General features: G+C 39.1%; 1 protein-coding gene across 1 annotated transcript in view; it reads left to right on the top strand.

Moving 5' to 3' along the window:
• Positions 1–27929, top strand: part of LOC124556561 (acetyl-CoA acetyltransferase, cytosolic-like) — a 73347-nt gene that overhangs the window by 24010 nt on the left and 21408 nt on the right. The window contains exon 5 of the mRNA XM_047130517.1: positions 14248–14477. Coding sequence (XP_046986473.1) covers positions 14248–14477 — 230 coding nt within the window. The remainder of the gene's footprint in view (positions 1–14247; positions 14478–27929) is intronic.

Here is a 27929-nt window from a genome sequence, read left to right as displayed (position 1 = left end):
ATTTGATGGTGTAATAGGAACTTTGTCAAATGTTGTCCAATATTTGATCAAATCTAGGGCCTCGCTGTAGATTTGATCAAAGAAGTCGCTTGTCTTCTGTTCACTGCAATGTGACATGTTACCACATGGAGCGCTAGCATCGCTGCAGCATTCTGTCGTCTGTAGGGTTTTTATGAACATTGCCGGTAAATACAATTGGTGTGCGCCGACAACTACAAAATTAATAGGGATGTATGAAGCTGATGAGGCGCTTTACACCGTGAGGCACCCTGAATACAAAAATAGATTAAGAAGATTGGTGACCTGACCTAACCTGACCTAACCTAACCTAACCTAACCTAACCTAATATAACCTTCTCCTGTAGCAAGGAATCAGAGTGTTACAGTGAGCCTGTCTTCTGAGGATGTAACAGTTCTTAAGTGAATATTGTGCTTTGTGATATGAGGATACACCTCACTGAGCACATAAAGAAATGTATGCTCATCCATTCTTAAGTAACTGATGTACGACTTGACGTGTTCCACTGTAAGCTCACGTAACAAGTTTTGTTGAATGCTTTTATCGTGTCATCGTAAAACCCACGGCTTCACCCAGATTAGATTAGTTTTTCGTTCTACAGATCTGTGCTGAGGTGATCCTCGTGGATGTGAAACATGTCAATTTTTTTAAAATCTGAAATAACAATACTAATAGTTTGAATAAATACAATACGTCATATGTTTCTATTAAAAATTTCGTCAATGGAGTAGGAGGAGTTGGCCACTAGTAAGTCTTTCAGGCTCCTTTTAAACTGATCTTTATTTGTAAATAAACTTTTTATGTTTGCTGGCAAATTATTGAAGCTGAGTGTTCCTGAGTAGTGGACCCCTTTTTGAACTAAAGTAAGTGCTTTTAAGTCCTTGTGCAGATCATTTTTGTTCCTGGTATTGTATGTATGAACTGAGTTGTTTGTTGGAAAAAGAGATATATTATTTAGGACAAATTTCATTAAGGAGTAAATATACTGAGAGGCAGTGGTTAGTATACCCAGTTCTTTGAAGAGGTTTCTACATGACATCCGTGAATTTACTCCACAAATAATACGTATTACACGCTTTTGGACTCTGAAAACTTTTGTTTGACTTGAAGATTTGCCCCAAAATATTATACTATATGACATTATGGAATGAAAGCAGGCAAAGTATGCAAGCTTTTTCAGTTTTATGTTGCCTATGTCTGCTAACACTCGAATTGCAAATACAGATTTGTTAAGGCATTTCTGCAGTTCTGTGGTGTACTCCTCCCAACTGAATTTATTATCAAGTTGTAATCCCAGGAATTTAAGAGTGTCAACCTCGTATGTATGGTTCCTTTTCCGCATGTGCATACAATGCAATTGCGGTACATGGAACTGCTGCGGTTAATAACAAGTTGTTGTCAGCCATATTGAACTTTGACGAAAAATTTGATGACAGTGTAATACCCCTTCTAGCGCTACGTCAAAGATCTTTGTCAAATATATTAGACGGAATATTTGATCACATCTTTGATCAAATCTTTGACAAAGAAATTTGATAGTGTAATACCGGCCTTAGCTCCATGATGAGGTACGTGCCTGATGTGTGTGGATGAACACCACTTATTATTCTTACTTCTTGCTTTTGCGCAGTCAGTACTTGCTTTCTAAGTGATGAGTACCCCAGAAAATTGTTCCAGACATCATTGAGTGGAAAAAATGTACAATATGTCTGGAAATTAATTTGTTTGTTTCTAAGGTTAGCAGTTATACAAAGAGCAAAAGTAGCTTTACTTGTTTAGTGTGTGTGTGTGTGTGTGTGTGTGTGTGTGTGTGTGTGTGTGTTCAATATTTAGGGAGAGTCCATTTTCTGATAACCACTTTATAATTCTTTGGAAACAGTATTCATAATCTCGTGCTGCTTTCTTTGTCGTAGGATTTATAGCACTAAGATCGTCTGCAAAAAGTACCAATTCTGCTTGTTGAATGTTAAGTGGAAGGTCATTAACACGTCAGGAAAAGCAGGTCCAAAATTGAACCATGTGGAACTCTGTAGTTTCTCCCCGGCTGCTGAAACTTTCTACCCTATCAGCATTGTTTGAATTATTCAGCACAACTTTTTGCATTCTGTTTGTGAAGTATGATTCAGATCAGCTGTGCGTAAACCTTGAGTTTTTCTGAGAGAGTAACATATTCTACACAATCAAATGACTTGGAGAGATTGCAAAAAATACCCATTGGTGGTATTTTTTTTTAATTTAAGGCTTTTACTGTTCAATTAGCGAATGTATAAATAGAATACTCAGTCAGGCAACCATTGTGGAATCCAAAGTGTGATATGCTAAGTAAATTGTTTCTACTTCAGTGTGAGACCACTCTTGAGTACATTACTACTCTATTGAATATTTTGGAAAGTGATGTCAATAAGGAAACTGCATGATAATTGTTTAGGTCTGTCTTGTCACCTTTCTTTTGAAGAGGTTTAGCAATTGCATATTTTGACTTATCTGGAAAAATTCCCTGTTCCAGGGATACATTAAATATATCACTAAGGACCTTATTTATTATTAAGTTGGAACAACTTTTCAGACTTCTGTTCGAAATCCTATCAACATCACATGAGCATTTGTTTCTAGAACTTTTATAATTCTTATTTATGGATTCTTCCGTCAGTTCTTCATGAAATACTTCCATATTTAAGGTTAATTAATAAATACATTAAACTGTTTTTGTTGTAATGTATTGGAACAAAAATGGTTTACATGTTTTATAATTCTATAAATTTCAGTGAAGAAAGTTGGTGCTACTTCTAGTTTCTTAAAGTTTTGTGGAATGAAATTTTAATGTATTCTCTTGCTTCTACAATTGAACCATTTAATCCTATTTTTGCTGCTACAATTAGAAAGCAGTTGTTGAAAGTACGAGCTCTGTTACTTGGCAGTGACACGTCATATGAAAATTACTTTGATCCTTAAGCTTTCTGCACTAGTGTGTTTCTTTTTGCAGGTCACATTCACTAAAACTTCAACATCACTATTCTTGTGTACATACATTAGTATAAAAAATAGTTCTTTGCAGTACCACTGTACTTTTTGTAGTTCTTTGTCATTACCATTAACTACTACTATTAAAACACGACGGGATTTTTTTGAAAACAAGTTCAGTTTGTTGAGTATGAAAACAGTATTCCTTGTTACAGAAATTGTATATTAAAACCTTTTGTAAACACCTACTGACACTCAGTGTTTCAGGAAATCTCTCGATTTTTAAAAATTGACTGCTATATTTTAACAAAAAACGATGATTTTATATCAATCCATAATCACAGATGCACCATGTGATGACTAAAACAGCTCATAGCCATAGCTGGTTTGATCCACATTATTGAAACTTTAATCAGACAAATTGTATTGCTGTTTTATTTCAACTGAAAAAGTCATAAAGGCAATAAAATTAAGAAAAATTAATATTGACACACTATAAGAAGTTGTAGAATGTATCAAGGTGCCAAACCTTTGTTTCACAGTCCTGTGTTGCCTATTTTTTGTGCACAGGAAACTATACATCCAGACAACAAAACTTCTACGAACAGAAAATTTTGCAAATGGTGCCCCACTGGGAGAAATATGTGAGGGAACTTAAGTTGAAACCTAGCTGAGTGGAACTTAGTATGTGTAGATATTTGTCTGTTGTCCAATGCATTAATTATCTTGTGAAATAATTTGTGTGTGTTCCTTTTTATTCCAGCCTCATAGCTCTATAAATGTGGTTTTGAAGGACATACTCTGTTTCCTTATGACTTTTGCCATCCAAATATTTTTCTGTACACATAGTGTTTACTGTTTTGAAAGGAAGTTGGAGCTGAACTGAAGAATAAAAATAGACAAGTGGTGAGATCAGTAGTTTTTAATTCATTTCAGTTATGTGTGACAGAAACTGTTTTAAATTAGCGAAGTTTTAAGCATCGACTCCAATGGACAACTGGTGTGGTTACAATCACTAAGAAATCTGAAAACAATGGGCATTGAGATACTCAACATCATAGCTACAGATTATGGAGAATATCCTAAGTATGTCTGCTCAAGTTCTAAAAGACTTGTTTGATCTTTGTTTTATTATGGAGTGTAGGTAACAAGGCAGTTGTACCTGAAAGTGATCAACTCAATGCAGATACATTTGGCAGGCATCTGGTGTCATTAGAATCAGTTCCATTTTTAGTCTCAGTGAGCTGTCAGTTGCCACCTGGTAGTGATTCCTCGTCTTAAGCATATGGTAGCTTGTCTGCTCTGCAGTTACCTGTCATTCATAGTACTGCTCATGTTGAGTTGAGCCTAGTTTCACAAATTATCCATTGGCAGTGAAGCCATTGCAGATTCATACAAATGGTGCCGATCAAATGACACTTCTTAAGCAGCAGTAAAGACTTTTGTTGCTATTTTTGAGGCCAACTATAGTTTTACCAGATACAGAAGGATGTAGAAAGAATTATACTGTACTAGAGAGCAGCGAAAGTGGCAGCTCAGAGAAGTAGATGAGTTCTCCTACCCTTTGTCCTTCCTCAGTTTGTAAGTGCCAGCAAAAAAACCCTGGCCTGGTCAGCTTAGTCTGTGACTCTAAGCTCATATTGTTGCCATAGTGTAATTTATCTCAATGATGCTGTCCAAGTAACATCAGAAGGCACAGTGCTGTTGGCACAGCTTTGCAACTTTGTTGCTGTCAATCATTCATTTATGTATGATAATGGTCTAGGCCAAAGCAATGAATTAAAATTTTTACCAGCACTGGTACAAATTTTAATTCATTGATTTGACCTACATCATAATAGCAGGTAAAATTGAGACTCTGTATATCACAGGAATACCAAAAAGAAACAGCCATGGAGTTCAACAGCATCCGCTATGGATAAATTCGTTCATATGATTAATATTCAGTTATGTGTTCAGTATGGAAGTCCTCCACGTTTGCAAAGAGAGCAGAGTTTTTCCATGATGTGGTATTGCTGTTTTTGTTTTCAAGTTAAGATGACTGAATTCCAAGACACACAGAACCAAGTAAAAGGACTTCCATACACGGTATATGTTTTTCTTTGTGACCTTAAAGAAAATGCAAGAAGTTGAAATTTTATTGGTGCTGTAGGTTGCAACAACAAAAGTGTGTGGTGCTTCTCTACAAACCGTACAGATAATATTTGCGAAAGCCTGTGCATTGGCTGTGGCCAAGAAGTGAATTTTCAGTCTCCGAGGAAAGATATTTGTGAAAGAACTGTCACTGGTTTGGATAATTTCCAAACAGAGGTTTTCATTGTACCGTATTGAAATTTTATGACCGTGGCACATATCCTACTATGCAAAGGTTTACAGACATTTCACACAACAAGATTGCTTTCACAGGGGACTGACATTCGGTTGGAACAATTCCAAAACCTCTGGGATTCAGGTACAGAAAATGTGATGATGGAAGATGCACACTGATGATGATAGCTTTTGTGTGTGTGTGTGTGTGTGTGTGTGTGTGTGTGTGTGTGTGTGTGTGTGTCGCCAGGGCAGCTTTTCTGAGCAATATCCACATCATCAGAAAAGAAAATCCTCACTCTGTTATTCATCTCGATGAGATCTGGCTCAGGCAAAATGACACAAGGAAGCACATCTGGCGAGATTCAAATTGCAGTGGCAGTTTTTAATTGCCAGCTGGCAAAGGAAACAGACTTACTGTCTTTCATGCAGGATCTTCTGACTATGGCTTTATCAGAAGTCTGAAGCTGTTATTTACATCGCGCAAATTCAGCATTGTATTTAAAAGTTGATTGTTAGATTTATTATGTGGATTAGAAGGGGGTTGTGTGATAGTCATATAAAGAAAAAATGAGAAATTTCCTAATTCAAATATGAAGAAGGAAGAAATTGCATAGTGGCGGGAAGACAAAAGCATTTCAATTTTAGGCTGCTATATGGAAAAGGGGAAAAGGAAATATTGGGGGAAGTCAGGTTCCACAAGCACCCTTCACAATTGATTTGAATTCAACAGCTAAGCAGCAGAAATGAGCCATGATGTTATGAGGCTGCCTCCTTATCACTGCCATTACAACCAGATAGAGGCTGTAGGGGCACTTTGAAATGAAAGGTCACATCTGTAAATTGTGCATTGAGACTGAAATAAAAATGTGCAGACTACTTGAGGAAGCCATTGATGACATCACAGTGGAAGGCAGATGCCGTGCTGTAAATCTGCAAGAAGATAACTTTCTGAAAGAACACATCCAAGTAAAGTTTGCTGAAAGCATCATTGCTACAAATGACTCCTCTGAGTGACTTTTCAGAAAAGGGCAATTAAACAGCAATAAATTGCACTAAATGTTATATTTCCTGTTCCTTCCCCTCCCCAAAGCTATAGTCACCATTCACTCTCTCCAATCCCTTCCCTGTCATCTTCCCTTACCTCTCCACCACCAAAAATATATCAGTATGAAGCAAAACAGCTGCCGGACAAACACTGAGGTGGTAGAAGTTATGGGATACCTCCTGATATTGTGTTGGACCTCAATTTGCCCAGTGTAGTGCAGCAACTCGACATGGTCTCAACAAGTTTTTGGAAGTCCCCTGCAGAGATATTGAACCATGTTAAATCTATAGTCATCCGTGATTGCAAGTGTTGCCAGTGGAGGATTTTGTGCATGGACTGACCTCTTGATTATGTCCCATAAATTTTCTGTGGGATTCATTCAGGCGTATGGCTGACCAAATAGATCATCCAGAATATTCTCCAAACCAATTGCAAACAACTGTGGCCCAATGACATGTTGCATTGTCATCCATAAAAGTTGCATCCTTGTTAGGGAACATGTAGTCCATGAATGGGGGCAAATGGTCTTCAAGCAGCCGAACATAACCATTTCCAGTCAGTGATCGGTTCTGTTGGGCCAGAGGACCCAGTCCATTCCTTGTAAACACAGCCCACACTATTGTGGAGCCACCACCAGCTCGCACAGTGCCTCATTGACAGCTTGGCTCCATGGCTTTGTGAGATCAATGCAACACTTGAATGCTACCATCAGCTCATACCAACTGAAATCAGGACCTACCTGACCAGGCCACGCTTTTCCAGTCATCTAGGGTCGAACAGATACAGCCACGAGTCCAAGAGAGGTGCTGCAGGTATTGTCATGCTGTTAGCAAAGGCAGTTGCATCAGTCACGTGCTGCCTTGGCCCATTAACACCACATTTTGCAGCACAGTCTGAACGGATACATTCGTCGTATGTCCCACATTGATTTCTGCAGTATCATGCAGTGTTGCTTCTCTGTTAGCACTGAGAACTCTATGCAAATTCCCCTGCTCTCGGTCATGAAGTGAAGGCCATCAGCCACTGCATTGTCCATGGAAAGAGGTAATCAAAGTTGGTATTCCCAGCACATTCTCGACACTGTGGATATTGGAATATTGAATTCCTGAACAATTTCTGAAATTGAATGTCCCACGCATCACGCTCCAGCTGCCATTCCATGTTCAAAGCCTGTTAATTCCCATCATGTGGCCATAATCACATTGGACCCTTTTCACATGAATCGCTTGAGTACAAATGACAGCTCCGCCATTGCACTGCCCTGTTATACCTTGTGTATGCAATACTACTGCCATCTGTATATGTACATATAACTATCCCATGACTTTTGCCACCTCAGTGTCCATTGTCTGTGCTGGGATGTGTGTCGGTGTTACTTGTGGGGAACAAACGACCGGTGTTTTCTTCTTTGTACAGAGTTTAAAACTAACATACACAGCTGAGGAATGCTTAAATATTCACATAATCAAAACTGAAATAGATTGATAATTTAACAGATGGGCAGTAATAATGTATTTTGTTGTAATATGTTTTCTAAATCTCATGAGAATACATTAACGTGGAGAAGCCCCTGTTTCACTACACAATTTTCTAAACAGTTTCTTGATATATTGTTTCACAGCCATAATAAATTGTGTAAAATGACTGTCCATTTCTGGCTGTAGAATCTTAATTGCAATGCGCTATCTGCCAATTTTGGGTATTGTATAATTTTCAAGTGAGCAACTTGTAATGCAGTGTGCATACATGTACCACACAGCATTGTCTGATGGCATAGTTTGCCAGTTTGTCTCAACCCATGGGAACCGAAGGCTTCCTACTTGTGGTGTACAATGAGGCCACCAGTGGGGGAAGTGTGCAGAAAAGGTAGAGGGTAGCTTCTACAGTTGCCCTTTCAGCCACTGCTTTCGTTCCTCCCTAGTACAGTGAACATAATGTAAAGTCTTTTTTTTGCCATATTTTATGTTAATGAATCACACAGTGGTTTTATGTACTTTAAAGTCTGAACAGTATCATTTATTCTATTCTCGCCTGAATTGCATAAATATGCAACCTTGTAAGCAGTGGATCCAAGAGATGTGATCATGGCAAGAAATTCTTCATGGACCAGTGAGACACATCTAAAACATACAGAAACCTCATATTTTACACTTTTGTGGCAGGGAGGGGTGGGGGGAAGGTGTCATTACTGGTTTCTTAGGCACATGAGAGTTTGGAGAAATATTGTAGTCGATATCCCAGCTAATGTCCATTCCCCTGTGAGTTATCACTTCAATGCGAAAGCAATAGACTTTGTACATGAAATGAAGAATAACTGGAACTACTGCCACATTCCCTCTGCTGACTATTCCATTTTAGCCTGATCAGCCATCCACATTCCCCTGTTTGATTATTGTAGCTTGTTTCATATCTCCATATTGTCTTTTAATGATAGGTTTTACAGTAGGACTTGAGTAATGGACTGAATCGCATATAATTTGGCATAAGTGGATGCAAATGAGAATGAGTGTGTGATTAGGTCACATTTGAATAGGACACCTTCTGTAACATTACATTAAGGAAGCTGTAGAGTCCGATGTGATATGCTTTATTTAATTTCATGAATTCTTGGAACTGTGTTCCAATGGGACATTATTAACCCACTTGTTGTATGGAGTGTGCTGTAGTATTTCCTTATATTATGTAGACCCATATTTCCCTGACCAATCTGTTCAGCTGTCATGTTGTGTTAAATAAGTTTAGAATTTCCCCATTTATAAATCACTCATTATGTTAGTTCAGTAGCAGTGTTGCTGAAATTTTTATTGCGGTAGAGACTGTTCAAAATGCCATTCCTGCAAGTCTGTTTTATTTGATGTGATAGTGTGTAGAAGCTCTCATAAGGGGGTAGCTGAACCAAATACTAATGTTTTATATAGTTTTGTTGTTCTGTGCATTTAGTCATCTATTTTTATCCCATAGGTCATATGTGAGCTAAATTTCTGACCTTTTCTTCATGCTTTCATAATTTTCATGAACAGTAGTATTTGAACAACATGATCTTACAGATTTCCCACTGTGATAATTAAATTGCAAGCTGATTTTCAATCTGTTTCATTTTCAGGCAACTGTTAAGTATTAAAAATATCCTCATTTGTATATGAGGTACCAAAGCAGAAGTTCATGTGTAATATCCTGTGCATCTGTGGAGGAATGCATAATATTCTAGGAGATGTAACATAATTTTTAGCAAGTAAGTTAATATAAACATGTGTTACATTCTGAATCATATCAGGATTGAACTATTTGAATGTCAACAGTGGGAAACTGATATTTTATTTCTTGTCAAGTTCAAGTGGCAGGGAAACTAAACATTTAAAAATCCTGATGTTTCAGTTTTCTTCAGGTAATAACACACCCTGATGCACAATAATGTTGTCCCAGCAGAAACATGTTTGAATAAGTTACCAGTGTATTAACAGTTTAAAATAAAAGTAATCATCTGTGCAAGTCATTATTATTTTTTGTGCTAGACATACAGTGCAACTAGTGTTGTTTAATGACATTTGGACAACATGTCACAGATCCATGCAGGTGTGTAGTGAGACTCAATTTTTATGTCTTCTGTAATTGAAGTTCCACTGTTTCCTTATGGGAACACCATGATCTTGTCTGAGGCACAGAAGCCTGATTGTGTCCATTTGCCAAGGTGTAATGCTCATGTATCATCAAAACGCATGCATTGATGGATTGTGGAGGAACAATTGAAAATTATTGATGAGGCCCACTGTAGTCATATTACAAGCCTGAAATGAATAAGTACATGTATTGAAGCTACAGTAATTACTATATGACCAATTGTAAAATACTAGAACCTTTCTTGTGTGCCACGAGCAAAATCTGCGTCCATCCACAGAGATTGCAGCTTTGATATCAGGTTGAAACCAATTGACATTTGATACTAGGAATCATTTTCATTGCTGACACTATGTTTACCTCTAGTATTCATAAGTCACTTTTGGTGATTAAAAAAGCAAAAACAGCAAAATAGTGTGGATAAAAAATTGCTGAATTGTTTCTCAAGCAATATGCTGTGCAGTTTGCATTGAACATGGTGTTAAGAGCCCACAGTGATACGGAGGGACAAGCATAACTGTGTTTTGCAAGCTATAGTACTAGGACTGTTGAATGTTCCTTTGACTAGATATATGATTATGTACACTGATGACAAAAAGTGTTCACCTTTAGATGTTTCCAATACACTCAAGATTCATTGTTGCAAAAAATGCATATGGAGTACATGAAATGATCATGTTTACAGATCAATAGCACAAGCAGTTCTGCGTTATCAAGTATTGACCCATGCTGAAACACCCACGTTAGTACATGGTGTAACCTCCATGGATAGAAATGCAGATGCTGACTCTGGCATCCAGTTGATCATACGGATGGTGAATACTGTTGTGGGATACATTATGCCACGCCTGCTCAACCTGTTCACGTAAGGGTTGTGTGTCACATTATGTTCCACACGTTCTTGATTGAAGACAAGTCCAAAGTTTTGTACTGGCCAGGGAAGTTGCTACACATCTTACAGAGCACATTGTGGTTCACAGGCAATGTGTGGGCTAGCACTATCTTTTCAGAACAACACCTCACCTTCCTGTTGCAAGAACAGCAAAAGACTGGGTCAACAACAGTCCGTGCATACCAAGCACTAGTTAGCATCCCATCCAGAAACACCATAGGTAAACAAGAGGTTTAGCTTATCACACCCAGACCATAGAACCTGGTGTGGGGCAGTGTGTCTTGGACGAATTCACTCTACGAGACAGCGCTCACCAGGTCTATGTCATACATGCAAACGACCTTCACTTGCATGCAGGAAGACTCTGCTTTCATGGCTGAAGACCACGATGCACCATTCCATCTTCCAAGTGGTCCTCTGGTGGCACCATTCAAGCCGTGTACATCAATGCTGTGGGTGAGTGGAAGACGGGCTATAGGTGCAGATGCCTGTAGTCCCATAGCTAATAACTGGTTCGCGACACTTTGTGTTAACACATTTGGGCTCATCAGCCATATTATCTGTTCTGTGGTAGCTGTATGACCTACCACTGCTGACCTTACAATATGACGATCGTGGTGGGCGTCTGTGCTGTGTGGACATCCAGAAACTCACTTGTGGGTCTCAGAAAGTTCACATGATCACTGAGACCAGCATCGTTACATAACTGATGCAACATATCCAGTTTGTGTGGCAATTCTCCAAAAGGACCATCCCGCCTCAGAAGGCTCAAATTTGACCCCTTTCGAACTCGCTAAGTAGGCTGTAGGAAGCCCTAGTGTCTCCCCCTGCTTATGTCACATGTTTGCACCACGCTGAGCCCTCTGGCTTCGAGCATTCCCTGTTACAGTGTAGAAACAGATGGCACTCTGGTAGCTATGCCATTATGGTGACTGTTGGTGGATGATGATGATGATGATGATGATGATGATGATGATGATGAAACAACCATTATCAGTACATCTACTATCTCCCAGGTGTCATATGCTGTCATCAGATTTCTTCAAGTGTTCTAATTCCCCCCCCCCCCCTCCCCCCCGCCCGTGGCAGTGTGTTTTCATCATGATAGGCTCCACCTCATTATTGGAACTGTAGGTAGCTGGTATTTTCTGTGTGCTGCTTCCTAATTTGTGAAATAGCTAGGGAGGTCATATTACTTGGTCACTCAGTTATCCAGAGATCAACCCCCTGGCTTATTATTGATGAGATTAAGTGAAGGATAAGGTTTTCAGATGGAATGTTAACACATGGAACTCACTGATTGCATACACAATGTGTGGTTTTGGTGCTGGAAAGAAACATCACAGCTACATTCAATAACCAACAATCATTTACTTCAATAAGTTTCAAAAATAGAGTGAAGAAAGTGGTGCAGTTTGCAAGTATCTTCTGAAAACTTTTTATAACATACCTTAAAATATTTGTCACATAAGAATAGTGCCTGTATCTTAAAAATGTCACTTGAACATGGTTAGAAAAACTACCAGCAGTTTTTAATGTTTACATGTGACTCTCAACAGTTGCACAGAATAGACCATATGCTGATATTAAGGTTTTTGTTCACAATGGCCAGCAGAACTTCTGCACACTTCCCAGACACCTTGTGGTTATATTCTCATGTCAGTCTTGTTTTGTTGTAAAAACTAATGACTTGAGATGTTGAAACACTCATTGTTTATGGTAAATTGATGAGTATTCCTCCATGCAGTTCTTTTTTTTTTTCAAACATTCAGATAAAACATGTGGCATTTCACTTTGTGATTTGTTGAAATTTTGAAGGAAGGTGTACAGATTCTGACAACTGACTAACTATAGCAAGAGTAGACCTTTTTTCCAGGATGATTTTAGATTGGTCGATCAGAGAGAGAGAGAGAGAGAGAATGAATTTCTTTGTGTGTGTGTGTGTGTGTGTGTGTGTCATTACTTATTAGAATTTAGTCAGCATACTAGACTTTGCATATTAATTTATGTGCAGTATAATACTTACATACATCCTGTCTTCAATAATTCCCAGAATAATACAATCACATTCTCTTGTGCTATTTAGTAATATGTAAATAGCAAGTATGTCCAGATACACATACAAGTTTTGTGTACATAGCTTCTAAATGAACTTTTACTGCATTATTTCAATAGAAATCATGTCATGATGTGTGATACGTGGAGTTAACTAAGTAACCAACCAACTCCGTTACGCTTGAGCTGTATTGGATATAGGAAATTTACCCCAAATCACAAATGACAGTAAGAAGTCAATTGAAATAAGGAAGACAGTAATCTTTATTTGTAAAAAGCACATAGAATACAGTATATTTCCAAAACATTTAATGCTACTCAAGTGAGAACAATCAATAATGATTCATGTTTGAAGCTCTTCAAAGAAATTGTCTGCTGCTTTGAAGTTAACCACAGACAGGATGAGAGTGGTCTCTTGTCATTCCTTAAGCAAACACAACTTTTGGTATTGGGCAAAAGGAGACGCTTCTGAACTTCATGGGCCATTACTACATTATAGTCAGTTATGGAGTGTGATCAACACACTGTTGACTAACTGTGATCTTGGTTGAATATTATGACACGGTACGGAACTTTGCAGGCCAGTTTGAATAGACTTGAAGAGGAAATGTAATTTCAATAGAATGAGCCACTGAATATGCTTTTCATTGTTCAATAACAATTGAGAGATATGATGTTGCTGCATAGTAACATTGTTTGGCATGCATAGTAATATAATGTGGTTACACTCCCTTTGCTCTTTTGTCTCTGTAGATACATGAAAGGTAAAGTTTCTGTTGTTGTGATGACATATAACAAAATTCAAATCTACAGATAGATCATAAAGAGAGTAATCCATGCATCAGATCATATCTTGATAAAATTGTAGCTCTGTTTAATGCATGTCAACTGAAGAGAAATGAAAAATACTTTATTTCAGTAACTGGAAATTAGAAATGGCATGACTAACATCTTGTTTTTGGAATAAACTCCTTTGATATAATATCGTGTACAAAATCTGGGTATGAAATAAGTCACACAACCAATGTGTTAGCTGCAGTGTCTTACTGTTATTCCAGTATTTGTTTCCTCCTCTTGAAAGTGTGTTACACAATGCTTAAATACTATATAACACTTCCTTTCTTGTGTTATTCTGTCAGTGCTGCTATGCATGAGTGCTTTTGCACTGTGTATAAGTGATAGTGCACCAAACTCTCGTCTATCAGGAGTGAATTGATACAATTAATTTGTGTTCCTTTCTTTAGCTTAATGTGAAAACTGTAAATTTTGTAACTATAATGAAAGAAAATAGTTGAAGTAAAAATAATTTGTTGTTTTAGCAGGTTTCATATAGGCATTCTTATGTTTCAGCGGAAAGAATTGCTGACAAAGAGGGAATTACTCGTGAGCAACAAGATGAGTTTGCCCTTCAGTCTCAGCATCGTTATGCAAAATCTCAGCAAGAAGGACACTTTGATAAGGAAATTGTACCAGTTCCTGTACCACAGAGAGATGGAACTACGTTAGTATCAACTGACGAACATCCCAGGAAGGATCTGAAAATTGAAAATTTGCAAAGGCTGAAACCAACTTTCCGAAAGGTAGTGAAATTTTTGAGACCTGTTTTTACATAGATATTAATCTGTTATGATAATGACAGTGAGAGAAACTGCATTATTGATCTCTTACGAAATCATGAGTTTGTTATCTTTTATAAAATGAACATTAGTTGTGCAATATTGAAGAAGGAGGCAATGTATTAACCTCTTGAAAGAGAGAAAAAATGGCTGCTTTGGGTATGGGTGTTCATTGCTTTGATTCAAGTCTTGGATGATTCGCTATCTTAGACACTCTCTGACTTCCCTAAATCATCAGACAAACAACTAATATACTGCAGCATGAGACTTGGTTTCTCCAGTGCAAAGAAGCAAATTCGAAAACAAGGTGCCTCCAATAGACTCAGCCAGTTGTCAAGTTTTCAGATTCCTTCCAGTTTTGCGAAAGACAATAATCCAGTATTTTTGGAATGCTATTATCAGTTAGGGAAACAATGATAGTATTATTAGAGGATGTTTACTGGGGGTGAAAACAAGAGGGAAAAATACTTATGGGGCTATGCAATAGTATTTTTGTTGGGGTTAGTGTACATCCTTTTCCAAAGACATAGAACAGCAAATGTGCACCAAAAGTTTTGGATACTGAAACGACATTAACTGGTTTATTACATGCTTAGAGAAATATTTAAGAACCAATTATTAGGCTGCATGGCACATCTGGGTATCTGCATGTGGGTACAGATTCATACCTTAATGCAGTCATGAATACAAATGAAAGAAAAGTGCATGAATGTGTTGGGGGAAGGGGGGGGCATTGTATATAAATCAGTCACATATAAACAAATGAAATTAGAACTGGAACAACACACTGAAAATCCCTGGAGCTAGAGATCAGTGGTCTCAGTAGATTACTAAGAATATTTCACTTTAAATACACTGCACTAGCCATTTAAACTGCAACACCAGGAAGGATAGCAAATAGTGAAATTTTCCTTATTGTACATGTACAGTATAGTAGGAAGAATATAAGATTAAATTTATAGATGATTTGAGCACTTACAGGGTGACTTATTTAGTACACTGAGCTGCCATCTCTGCCAGCAACATTAGCTCTAACCCTACTGGGCATGGAGTCAGATTGTTCTTGTTGGTGAGTGGTGGTATGCCAGCCTTTGGCAATCTATGCCCATATGTTTTCAGCGGATAAGAGGCATAGAGAATGTGCCAGCCAAGGAAACAAACATGCTCTATGTTGAGGTAGAGCAGGGCATCACAGGCAGTATGTGGTTATGCATTATCTTGTTGAAAGATATCACAGACATTGAAGATAGAACACAGCCAATGGCCTTAACATGTTGGTAATGTAGCACCTGCTGTCCTAATTACCTGCTACACTAACCAGAGGTGAGCGTATTATGTACCCAATACCACCCCATACCATTACACTTCATGACTGACATCTGTGGTGATGACAATGACAGATGCAATCTGCTAATGTTTGTTTTCTTGGTGCACCACTGTGGGCTCGCTCACATCTGCTACAATATCAAGGGAAGCCACAGCAATTGTCACCATGTTGAGAGTTCATGATACTCCAGACTTCATTGCACTGTCCATGTGGATATTTGTCTTGCTGCAAAGAAATCAATTTCCTGACTCATAGTGTGTAATGTGGCTGAATGATCCTACACTGTGAAGAAACAATGTCTGTTTTCTTGGGTGTTAGTTGTGGGGCCACCAGTTCCATCATGGCATTGAGTATAATCCTCCTAAACCCATTGATTCCATATTTATGAGTCGTGCAATCCCGACCAACATAAGTAGAAATATCATGGACCGAAGCACTGTAGCCTCGATAGGCCTATCATGTGACCACTTGTATAGATATGTTAAACCTTACAGAATTTAAGTTAGCCTCCTACCTCTGTAGACAAAACATGGAGAAAGGAGTAGTTGCCACATTTGTTAAAAACAGTTTTAAATTTAAGAATATTGACATTAATAAATTTTGCTTAGAGCAGCACTTAGAAGCATGTGCAACAGAGATAGAATTTCATAATAGGTCCTTTATAATAGTAGCCATATACAGAGCACCTTCAGGAAATTTCAACCAGATTTATTATCTCATCTAAAATTAAAAAACAAAGAACTAGTGGTTGCTGGTGATTTTAAACACTGTCAGTGAACAGTTACTGAAATCAGTTACATTGTCATTCAATTTAATTTCTACTGTCATATCTTACTAATAGAAAACAAAGGGTGTCATTACGTAACAATTCAGCAGTAGGCAATCAGACATCATCTGACTGGGAAGAAATTACATGTGGTGGTCCCATACTAGGTCCACCACTGTTTCTTGTGTGTTATAATTATCTGTCATCTGTCACATTACCAGATGCCAAGTTTGTCTTATTTGCAGATGATACAAACATTGCAATAAATAGTAAATCAAATATAAATTTAGAAAGGTCAGCTAATCAAATTTTTACTGACATTAGTAAGTGTTCATAGCCAATTCACTGTCATTAAACTTTGAAAAGACCCACTATATGCAGTTCAGAACTTCCAAGAGATTTCCTTCTGGTGCGCGTATAAAATATGACGACATGGAAATAGGAGAAGTTGAGAGCGTAAAATTCTTGGGATTGCAACTTGATAATAAATTCAGTTGGGAGCAACATACTAATTAACTGTTAAAGTGCCTAAACAAGCCTGTGTTTGCAATGTGAATGATGTCAGACATAGGTGATGCAAATATAAAAAAACTGGCATATTTTGCTTATTTTCACTCCATTATGCCATATGGTATCATATTTTGAGGTAACTCCACAAACAGAGAAAAAAATTTTAGAGTACAGAAGTGTATAATAAGAGTAATGAGTAGTGTAAATCCGAGAACATCATGTCGAAACCTATTCAAAGAATTGGGCATATTAACCACAGCTTCTCAGTATATTTATTCCGAAATTTGCTGTAAATAATACATCTCTCTTTCCAACTAACTGCTTAGTACACAGTATCAATACTAGGAATAAGAACAATATACATAAAGATTTAAAATCACTTACTCTTTCCCAGAAAGGAGTCCAGTATTCATCAATGCATATTTTCAATAAGTTACCAGAAACCATTAAGAGTTTAGTTTCAGACAGGGCACAGTTTAAACATAATTTGAAAGAATTTTTGGTGGCCAACTCCTTCTGTTCCATCCATGAGTTTCTCAACAAGTGCAGTAGACCATTTTAATGAAAATTTATTATACTTTAATTTTTGACAATACTTGGTTGTAACAGCCAAGTAACTACCTACTGTGTGAATGATGGATGTATGGAAAGCAGATGTAAGTCTTAAGTCTGGAAATAGTGGAAGTTTAATTTTAAATCGTGTTCATAATCTGACTGTTCTTAACTGAGGATCACCGAAATGAATAATTTAATTTTTGACAATACTTGGTTGTAATAGCCAAGAAACTAGCTAATGTCTGAATGATAAATTTAATGAAAGCAGATGTAAGTATTAAAACTGTAAATATTAGAAGTTTAAATTTAACTCATGTACATAATTTTACTGTTTATTGACTGAGGATCATTAAAATTAATGAAACTCAAGTTTTTCTAATTACATGTTTGTAATGTGTTTATCTGACATGTTCCACACCCAGGAGGATTCCCTCTTTTATGGGTCTATGGAATGAATGATTAATCTAATCTAATCTAGACTGCACTCCTGCCACTGTCTAATTACAACACATGCTGGTAGATGTTTCTTATATGAGGAGGCATAACATGATCTTCTCACAGACAGACAGCATTCAAATATGGTTTATGATTGAGAAGCCCATTTCTTAATCTTTCATTACATACAGAATGTAGATGGCAGTTACCAAGTGTGCGTGTGGGAGGGGAAGAGACACACAGTTGCCCTGAAATAATGCTAATCTTTGCATATCCAAGTATTTAATATACTTTATCCCTATTTGACATTTGTTGGATGTTGTCTTCAAATTGTTGCACTTTGAATGGCCATCAGTGTACAATAAAGAAGGAAATGCTGCTTTGCTGGCCATTTTGAGTAAAAGAAAGGCAGATGTGAAATTGCCATGAGTGACATATGAAATACTCTGGCTTATTGCTGTAGAGAGGAAGGACTGCTTTTCACGTCCATGACATTTAGTAATTTCAGCACGACCCTTGGTTCATGCCAAATAGGGAGCATCTCAGCAACCTCTGGAAGTGTTGGCTGGGTACAGGTCTGGTGAAACCATGGTTCTCAAACTGACAACTGACAAGCACTGCGAGTTCTTTATAAACATAAGCTCTGGGCACGTTGTGTCATAGGAAATGGGGCTCCGGGATGAACAACCCAGGTGACAAGAATAGCACAAACCCCTATCAAAATAAAAAGGGACTCAGCTGCAGGGTGTACCCCGTGCTGATGTGGTTGGATAACTGCTGAGGCAAACTTGTCATTAGTCAATCTCTAGGGCACTGCCACGCCTTGGTTATATTAGATTCATCTGTATAACATGGGGACAGTCAAGATCAATCATTATTTGCCCAACTGCTCATGGGAGAACAATAGTTCCAAATTCTTCAAATAAAAACATTCCCAATGGGACTGTAGCACCATCTGGGACCAACACCACTGACTCAGTCAAGAAGCCTTTTGGTAGGTTACCAAGAACTCGCACTAATAAAATATTATTAATGTTCTAGGGAAGTTCTGATAGAATATAAATACTTCTGGATTAAAGGAGACACTGGAGAGCAGAAACATTGATTTGTATGTAATTTTACACAGAAAGAAAGAAAAGTCGCTAGAATGTGGAGTAACCCTTTTACTAGCTAGAGTTAAAAACACACACACACACACACACACACACACACACACACACACATAATGCCCCTTTATGGTGCCGGCTGGACTACAGTGCTGGTGATGCGTTTTGGCAGGTGGACTTGGTTATGGGGTTAGTGTCAGGCGGGGTGGGTAGAGGTAGGTGGGAGGCAGAGAGAGGGATTGGAGGTGGGTGGCTTTCAGCTTGGAGGGTGACAGCTGGTATGCTGGCTAGGAATGTAGGATGGAGAGGTGGCGAGTACACAGGCACGGTCATTGGAGCTGGTGGGGAATGATGCACACTAAAGGTGATGTGGGGACATGAATTGGGAGGGGATAACAGGATGGAGAAAGGGGAAACTCTTGTATGGAGGGTGCATTGGCAGTAAGTTACTGGTAATTGAAGCCAGGGAAATTACAGGAGCAGAGGAGATGTTGTAAGGATAACTTCTATCTGCATGGTTCAGAGAAGCTGTTAGTAGAGGGAAGGAAGCAGGTGGCCCAGGTTGTGAAGCAACCATTGAAGTTGTGCATGTTGTGCCACTCAGTGGTCAACTTTGTTCTTGGTGACAGTTTGACAGTGGTCATTACTCCTGGTGAACAGCTGGTTGATAGTCATACCAACACAAAAAGCTATGCTGTGTTTGCAGCAGAGTTCATATAGGACATCGCTGCTTTCAAAGGGGGCCTGGCCTATGATGGGGTAGGATAAGCCTGTGACAGGACTGGAGGATGAGGTGTAATCATGAACAAAATGAGATTTTTTTTTTATGCCACTCAGTACAACTTTGGAGTCTGTGACTGTTGCTGTTCATGTGAAGATACCACTTGAATTTACCATCTTTAATGTGTGTTCCACTCGATGATGAAGTGCCTAAGAATGCATTGTCTGCACTGTTTCCTCAGCCCACCCCACCATTTCTTATATTGGATGACTTCAATGCCTGTAACCCTTTATGGGGTGAAACTGGCCATGGCAAAGCTGTCGAAAACTTGCTCGCAGAGCTCGATTGTTGCCTCTTGAATGCTGGTGTTCACACACACTTCAGTGTGGTGTGTGGGTCTTACTTGGCCAATGACCTTTCCATTTGCAGCCAGTGTATTTGCCCGGTCATGCACTGTAGAGTCCATGGTGACCTGTGCGACAGTGATCATTTTCCAATCGTTTTGACCCTTCCTCGGCTTCACTTACCTGGGTGTCTACCCAGATCGGCTCTCTGCAAAGCTGACTGGGATGCTTTCACCACTGCCATCGCCGTTCTCACTACACCACATGGAGGTACCGATGTGGTTGTCCAGAGTACAACTGCAGCCATTCTATCAGCAGCTGACTCAGTGGTCCCCTCTTCCTTGGGATCACCCCCATCAGAAGACAGTACCTTGGTGGACCCATGAAATCGCTGTGGTGATTAGAGACCCCAGATGGGCTCTCCAGCACCATAAACAACGTGAATTAATGGAGCACTCATTGCCATTAAATGGTTCCGTGCCCAGGTCTGCCACCTCATAAAATTACAGAAACAAGAATACTGGGAGGGGTATGTTGCTACAATTGAACCATGTATGCCTTCTTTGCAGGTGTTCCTTGTATCTGTGTGAGTGGTGATGTCTGCACTGCTGCTGACAATGTTGCTGAAAATTTTGCTTTTCATTATGCTCGAGCATCTTCATATGAAAATTATCAACCTGCAGTTTGTGTCCTCAGAGAGAAGAGCAACTTCCTTTACAGTTTACTACATGTCACCGGTAACCTTATAATGCTCCATTCAGTGAGGGGGTATTCCTCAGTGCCCTAGCCCATTGCCCTGACGTGGCACCCACCTCAGTGTTGGTGCGCCACGCGGCTGACAGTGGCCCATATCTTTGTGAGCTGTCCTTCTTTGGCTGCCCTGCGATGGACTCTTCAGTTACTGGACTCGTTGCCATTAATTTTAGCTGACAGCACCTCATCGGCTAATTTAGTTTTACGTTTTATACGTGACGGTGGGTTTTATCATTCTATATAAGTTTTAGCACATGTCCTTTGTTCCTTCGTGTTCTGCACTCTAATGCTTTTAGGGTGGATGTTTTAATGTGTCACAGAGTGGCTGGCTTTTCCCTTTTATTCTCATGGTCGACCAGCCACATTCATCTGTTCTCTTGTTTTTACCCCTTCTACCTGTTTCTTGCTTCCCTCTGTGGTTTCCGTTTCCTGTTTTGACCATACTAGTGTTGGTTGTCCTTCTGTCGTTCTTCTGGTTCTTCCTTCCTCCTGTTATTGTGCTGTATGTCTCCTTTCTTTTCTTCTTTCCCTTGAGAATTATTTTACCGGGAACAAAGGACCGATGATCTCGCAATTTGGTCTCTTCCCCCTCCCCATATTTTAAACTAGCCAACCAACCGACCTGCCGTGGCTCCAGGGCCAGACTGCATCCACTGCCAAATGCTCAAACACTTATCAGTGGATTGCCAACATCAGATCCTTGCAGTTTTCAACCCTATCTGGAGTGAGGATGAGTTTACTTCTCAGTGGCGTGAAAGCATGATCATCCTAATTCTGAAACCAGGTAAAGTGCCCCTTGAGATGGACATCTCTTGCCCAATTAGCCTAACTGATGTTTTCTGCAAGTTGCTCGAATGCATGGTGAGCCAACAGCTGTGTTGATAAGTTGAGTCTCATGGTCTTTTGGGTCCGTCCCGGACTAGTTTTCGCCAAGGCTGTTCTACTGCTGACAATTTGGTCTACCTGGAGTCAGCTGCTCAGTCAGCTTTTGCCTGGCATCAACATCTTATTGCTGTGTTCTTCAGCTTGTGTAGAGCTTATGACACCACATAAGCCCACCAATTTTTGTCCAGAACTTCATACCTCATCATACTTACCGGGTTCAAGTTGGTGCTTCCTACACTACTCCCCATATACTAGAGGATGGGGTCCCAGAGTGCTATGTATTGAGTGTGCCCCTTTTTCTGGTGGCTGTCTATGGTCTAGCTGCAGCTGGGGGATGCACAGTGAAACTCTCCCTGTGTGCTGACTGTTTGCATCTACTATTACTCCTCATATGTGGGTTTTGCTGAGAATGCTGACTGAGGGTGTCATACGAAGGATGCAGACCTGGACTCTCACTGACGGCTTCCAGTTTTCTGTCACTGAGGCATGTGTTGTGCACTGCTGTTGCTGCCATACTGTCTATCCCCAACCAGAACTCTACTGCAATGAACAAATGCTCAATGTTTTGGAGGCTTATCATTTTTTGGTCTTTGATGCCCAATTGATATGGCTTTCCCATCTTCGCCAACTTAAGTGAACTTGCTGGTCACACCTTAATACTCTTCACTGTCTTTATAACACCAGTTGGGGGTGCAGACCGCTCTACACTTCTGCAGCTCTACAAAGCTCTGACCCTGTTGCGTCTTGATTATGGGAGTTTGGCATGTGTCTCAGCATTGCCAATGCTGGACCCAATACACCATTCTAGGGTCCAGCTTGCAACAGGTGCATTTCGGACCAGCTCTGTGAACAGCCTACTTGTGCAGGCTGGGACCCCTCCCCTACATATCAGGCACCAACAGCTGCTGCTCAATATGCAGTAAACATTTGCTGCTCCCCAGAGAATCCGAACTACCATGTATTTTGTCCTGGTAGGAAGATCTACCTCCCACAATAGGGGCCAAGGTCTGGAGTCATGATCGCAGTTCTCTTACAGTCTGTGCTGTGAGTGCCATCTTTCCCCACTATTGCCCTTGTCAGGCAGAAATTGTGTGTGTACCCCATCCTTGGATATGCCTCAATCTCTCCTTCTGACCAAAAGGTTCAATACATGCTGTGGTTTTTCACCCTCTGGTCCTGGATGTCCTTAATGCATTCCCGGGCTCAGACATGGTCTACACTGATGGCTCTACTGTCGACAGATGAACCACTTTTGCCTACACACATGCAAGATGCAGTGATTGGCAGTGATTCTTTGAATAGTCTTCAGGCTGTCGACCAGTGCTACTCTCAACACCCATTGGTTCTGAGTAGCCAGGATCTCCTGTATGGCCTCTACCATGCTGGAAGGTTGGTAATCTTTGTATAGACCCCTGGTCACTTTGGAATCCCAGGGAACAAACATGCTGACAATTTGGCCAGCAGGATGCTGACTTTTGAGATGGGGTACTCTAACCGGATCTTCGATTGACTCTACACCTACAGTTGTTGGAGACTTGGAAGGTGTATTGGTATATCATGGTTTCCTTCCCTTCGTGTTTCTTGCAGGGAATCTACTGTCCTCTGTCGGCTTTGCATTGGCCACACTTGGCTGACCCATGGCCATATCCTGTCATGTGAAGATCCACCCCACTCTTGGTGTGGTGCCTGTCTGTAGTGGATGATACCAAAGCAGCATATTTGGTTTTACATTTTACCGATGAAAGTGGTTTTTACTCTCTGGTGATGGTTGACATACTCATCATTGTTCTCTTTCCTGAGATTTGATCTTGTCTGTGTAGCTAGTTCTCTTGTGATAATGGAGGATGTGGAAGCACTGGTCAAATGCAGAGGGTGTGTCTCCGATCATATAAAATGTCTTGGTGTCCTCCAGCTGCTTTCTGGGCTGGGCAACTCTCCAACCTTCACCCTTAAACAGATACAATTGAGTCCATTGAGGTTTGCTTTCTGTGTCCTTCCTCTCTAGGGACTACTCTTGGTTTGACATACCATACAAAGTATTAAGGGACCAATGATCTCATCGTTTGGTCCCTTAGGCACATCAATCCATCCATCCAACATCTCTGATCTTGTGTGCCAATAAAACAAGATAACTTAAATGAGGATACCTTCACAGCATTTCTGTATAAGCTTTTGACAATGAAACGGGTAATAAGAAGCCTGAAATCCTATAAAGATTTGGCATAAAGAACAGAGACTGACAAATACAGTCTAAAATATATACAAAAATAAAATGACGAAAAATGAAAGCGAAAAATCTATAAAGATTGAAGCTCGTATTAAGGCAGGATTGCATCTTCTTTCCTCTGTTGTTTAACTTTAATGTTGAAGAGATAATGAAGGTGGTGAATGAATTTTTTTAAAACATAAATGTACATACAAGGGCGAAAGAACAAGATAATCTAGACATTAATTTCTCCTTGTTAATGGTGGTTGAGCTCCATGGCTGTGGGTTGAATTACTTGAAGGAATACTTTTTTTGTTATATTTCTCTAGTAAACCAGTGTAGTGTTTGCAAATGACATAACTCATTTGGCAAAACGTTAAGGAAATTGAGATTATCTGAGTGGAAACAAGCTACTTAGAACAGAATGTGGGGAGAAAAAATTATGGATCCATTTGCCTCGTTTTGCACATTATTTTTTGATTCTTGGCCAACTTTTTTTAAAAAAGAAATTCACTCATCATTTACGGGCCCCATGCAAGGAGCTAAAGTTGCTCTATCCAAAATGAGGAGTGTTCATGACAGAAGTTCTGCTGTCTGCAAATCTTACCTGAAATCAGAAATTAAACAGTTTTCTTAATTTATAGGATATTGCACATAGAGTAATAGCACAGCTTTGTGAAACTTGACAAAATAATAAAATGGGCCAGACATTTGAAATGAAGATGTTTTTGTTTTGTGTTTTTGGTCACATTTTTTTTGGAATAACTAAAGAATAAATTAAAATAAAATATTAGCCTATTGCTACTTGTAGAGACGCCTGAGGAGCAATTCAGACAAATTTTGGAAAGATTTCTTTATTAGTGTGCGCGCAATCGATTCTGTCAGCTTGAAATACACAAAGTGAAGGAACTCTACTGGGTAGATAGTGAGATCATAGAAGCAGCTTCTCTGTAAAAGGCAGCATAGCTTCAAAAAAATCCACTGGCATTAAACACAGCTTGCATTATTCATACACTATATCTTGTAAACAGATTAATAGGTAAATTTAATCTTCATAGATTTCCAAAAAGCATTCAACACTGTAGCTGAATGACCAACCTGTAGGCTTTCTATCTAAAGGTGCAGAAGTTTGATTCAGTGTTAAGTTGTAGCAGAAGCACTACATACACTTAACATGGCAAGTTTTGCTGATTATCACTTAGTTAACTGGTCAACCCGTATCCTTTGTGTGTAAAAGGGCAGAGGTTTGAATCCGTGTTAAGTTGTAACAGACTTTTTGTTTTTTTCCTTGCTGTAAGAAAAACAACTCTCTATTCTGATGTGCAATTAATTTTCCTCTGTAGATGTGACAGTTTTTAGGCTGTAAATCAGTAAGGGTCACTTGTGGTGACATTGTGGCAGAACTGGCATCAATATCTGTCATTAATCCACCCATGTGGGATGATTCTGACTCCTGCAAAAAATATAACAGCAGTAATATTAATAATAAATTAATTACATAATTAAGTCCATCTCAGCCTGGCAGTAGGACAAAGATTATCAGAAGCTGATTATTCAGACTACACAACAGTAGCAGCAATAAAACAGGTTTTCTAATGTTATATTACTGAATTTTGGCAAGAGGAGGCTTCACATGGCATCCCACTGATTTTCATAGATTGAGAATGACTCAAAAGTAACTCTTGTATAAGGGATTAGGTCAATAGGCCTATTTTTAAAAATTGGTGCATACATGTAATTGTAACTCATATCGTGTCGTATTACTGTTCGGGTAGCCTCTTCCTGAACTTTGGCTTGGCAATGAATGTCATACAAGCATTGAAGACATATATGCCTTTGGATCTTGCATAATGAATAAGACACACTTTGGTGCATGAACTTTTCTTTTACTTAATAGTTGCTGGGGGGGGGGGGGGGGGAGAAAAAAACAACAACAACAACAACTTGGATTATGTTCATGAAAATATGTCTGTGTGTGTTACAGGTAAGACTATGCTTGAATGATAATATGAAACAGTATGTGTTAGGATTATCTGTAACTGCATATTGTATTATCCCTAACTGTATTATTATATTACTGTGTAATTGTGTTAAGTAATCTTTGGTTTTATTAAGCACTTTTAATTATCCATATGAAAAAAAAGAAGACTGCAAGGATTTAAAATTGTGATGCCCACGTCAGTAAATACTCAGGCAATTCTAATTCATTCTTCAGTCTCAGTTGCACATTTTTTAATTGTGTGCCATGTTCCAATGTCTGTGGATCATGCAAGTAGTTAAGTCAGCAGCCCTTCTTGTCTGTTCAGAACCTCATATAAGAGTACTGTGACATGAGGTTCTGACACAAAAAAGACAGGTTGCTGATGCAACTGCTTAGATCTGAAGATAATCCAGACACATCCAAACATGCACATATAATTAAAAATGTGCAACTGAAACTAAAGAATAAGTGAGAATTGTTTAAATGTCAATATAGTTGCTGATTCTCTCAGGTTGAATATGTCGACTACAGACTGAACAATTAGTCTAACTGCTGCACAAAAGTCCACTTGAAAGTGGTATAACACTCGCATGTGATGATTCTTGTGTTCAGTTTTTAACTAATATCTTAGTAACCAAAACTCTGCATGAACACAAACTGCTAAACATCATTGAAAGGTCAAGGGGAACATCGTTTTGGAGTAATTTATCACATTAGACGTAATTCCTGCATGTGGTGGCAGTATTCATCTGTATTCACTGGCAATGTTAACAGATTATGTTTGTCATCGCACCGTGCATTCTACAACATACAATGGCAGTAAACAATTTGTGGCCAGAGGCCAGAACAACTTCGCTTTCAATCCAGCCACATTACCTGAGCCTTGCGTCATCATCCACAGGATATTCATGACCATGTCATCACTGTTGTTGAGGAAAGGAATTTGGTGGTGTCAGAAGCTGGAACACCTCACGGTGTTCTTGATCACATTATGCAGCAAAACATAGAACTATGTGATACTGGAGAATCCAGTAGGCATGTAGGAACAGGACACTGCCATGTAACGATGCCAGTCTGAGATATTGAAGTTGCTAACATATCACAGCACTATCCTTTTTTAAATGTGATGTCCATGAATGATCATACCACTGAGTTTCTTGGGTCAGTTGACCCAGCTTGACTCCACTTTCAGGATGCTAGATTACAAAGCAAACATGCATGTATCAAAGAGAGGCAACAGTGATAATCGACTCTAGTGATTACCATTTGCTGAGGAAAGTACATATTGTGACAAGGAGACTGCAATATTTTCTGACTGCCAGTATTTTCCAGATCAAATGATGGTCAAGTGTGATGTCCATTTTTATCCAAATATAAATACAAGTTACCTTGTTGTGACTTCATATCTAAGGCTGTTTGAAGCTAGACTTGGGATAATGCACAGGATAGTTATTCAATTTTATGCTGCCAGTATACTCTTATCATGGGTAATATTAAGATCCCATCAGCATGAAAACTGTATTCTGAAGGATCATTGTTGAATACATGTTAGCTATGTTGCAGGAGGGGTTTGCAGAATGGGAGAAGATTTCTCTTTCTCCTACTGCACCAGACTTCAGCTCCCTTTGAAAACGTATGGCCGGAGCTAAAATGGACCACGTGCCAAAAATTTGAATTGTTTGTTATGTTATGCAAAGCCTTTGTTGCAGAGAAAGCAGTCACATTACAGAATTTACAGCACTGCTCATATAAGTACAGGACTTGTAATTAAGAGAGTTATATTATGGACAATCAGCATGAAGCACACAACCTCTGGAAGAACACAAG

Source organism: Schistocerca americana, chromosome X, assembly GCF_021461395.2.
Source record: "Schistocerca americana isolate TAMUIC-IGC-003095 chromosome X, iqSchAmer2.1, whole genome shotgun sequence".
NCBI lineage: Eukaryota > Metazoa > Arthropoda > Insecta > Orthoptera > Acrididae > Schistocerca > Schistocerca americana.
The sequence above is the reverse complement of the archived record's forward strand: the minus strand, read 5'-3'. Positions and strand labels throughout refer to the sequence as shown.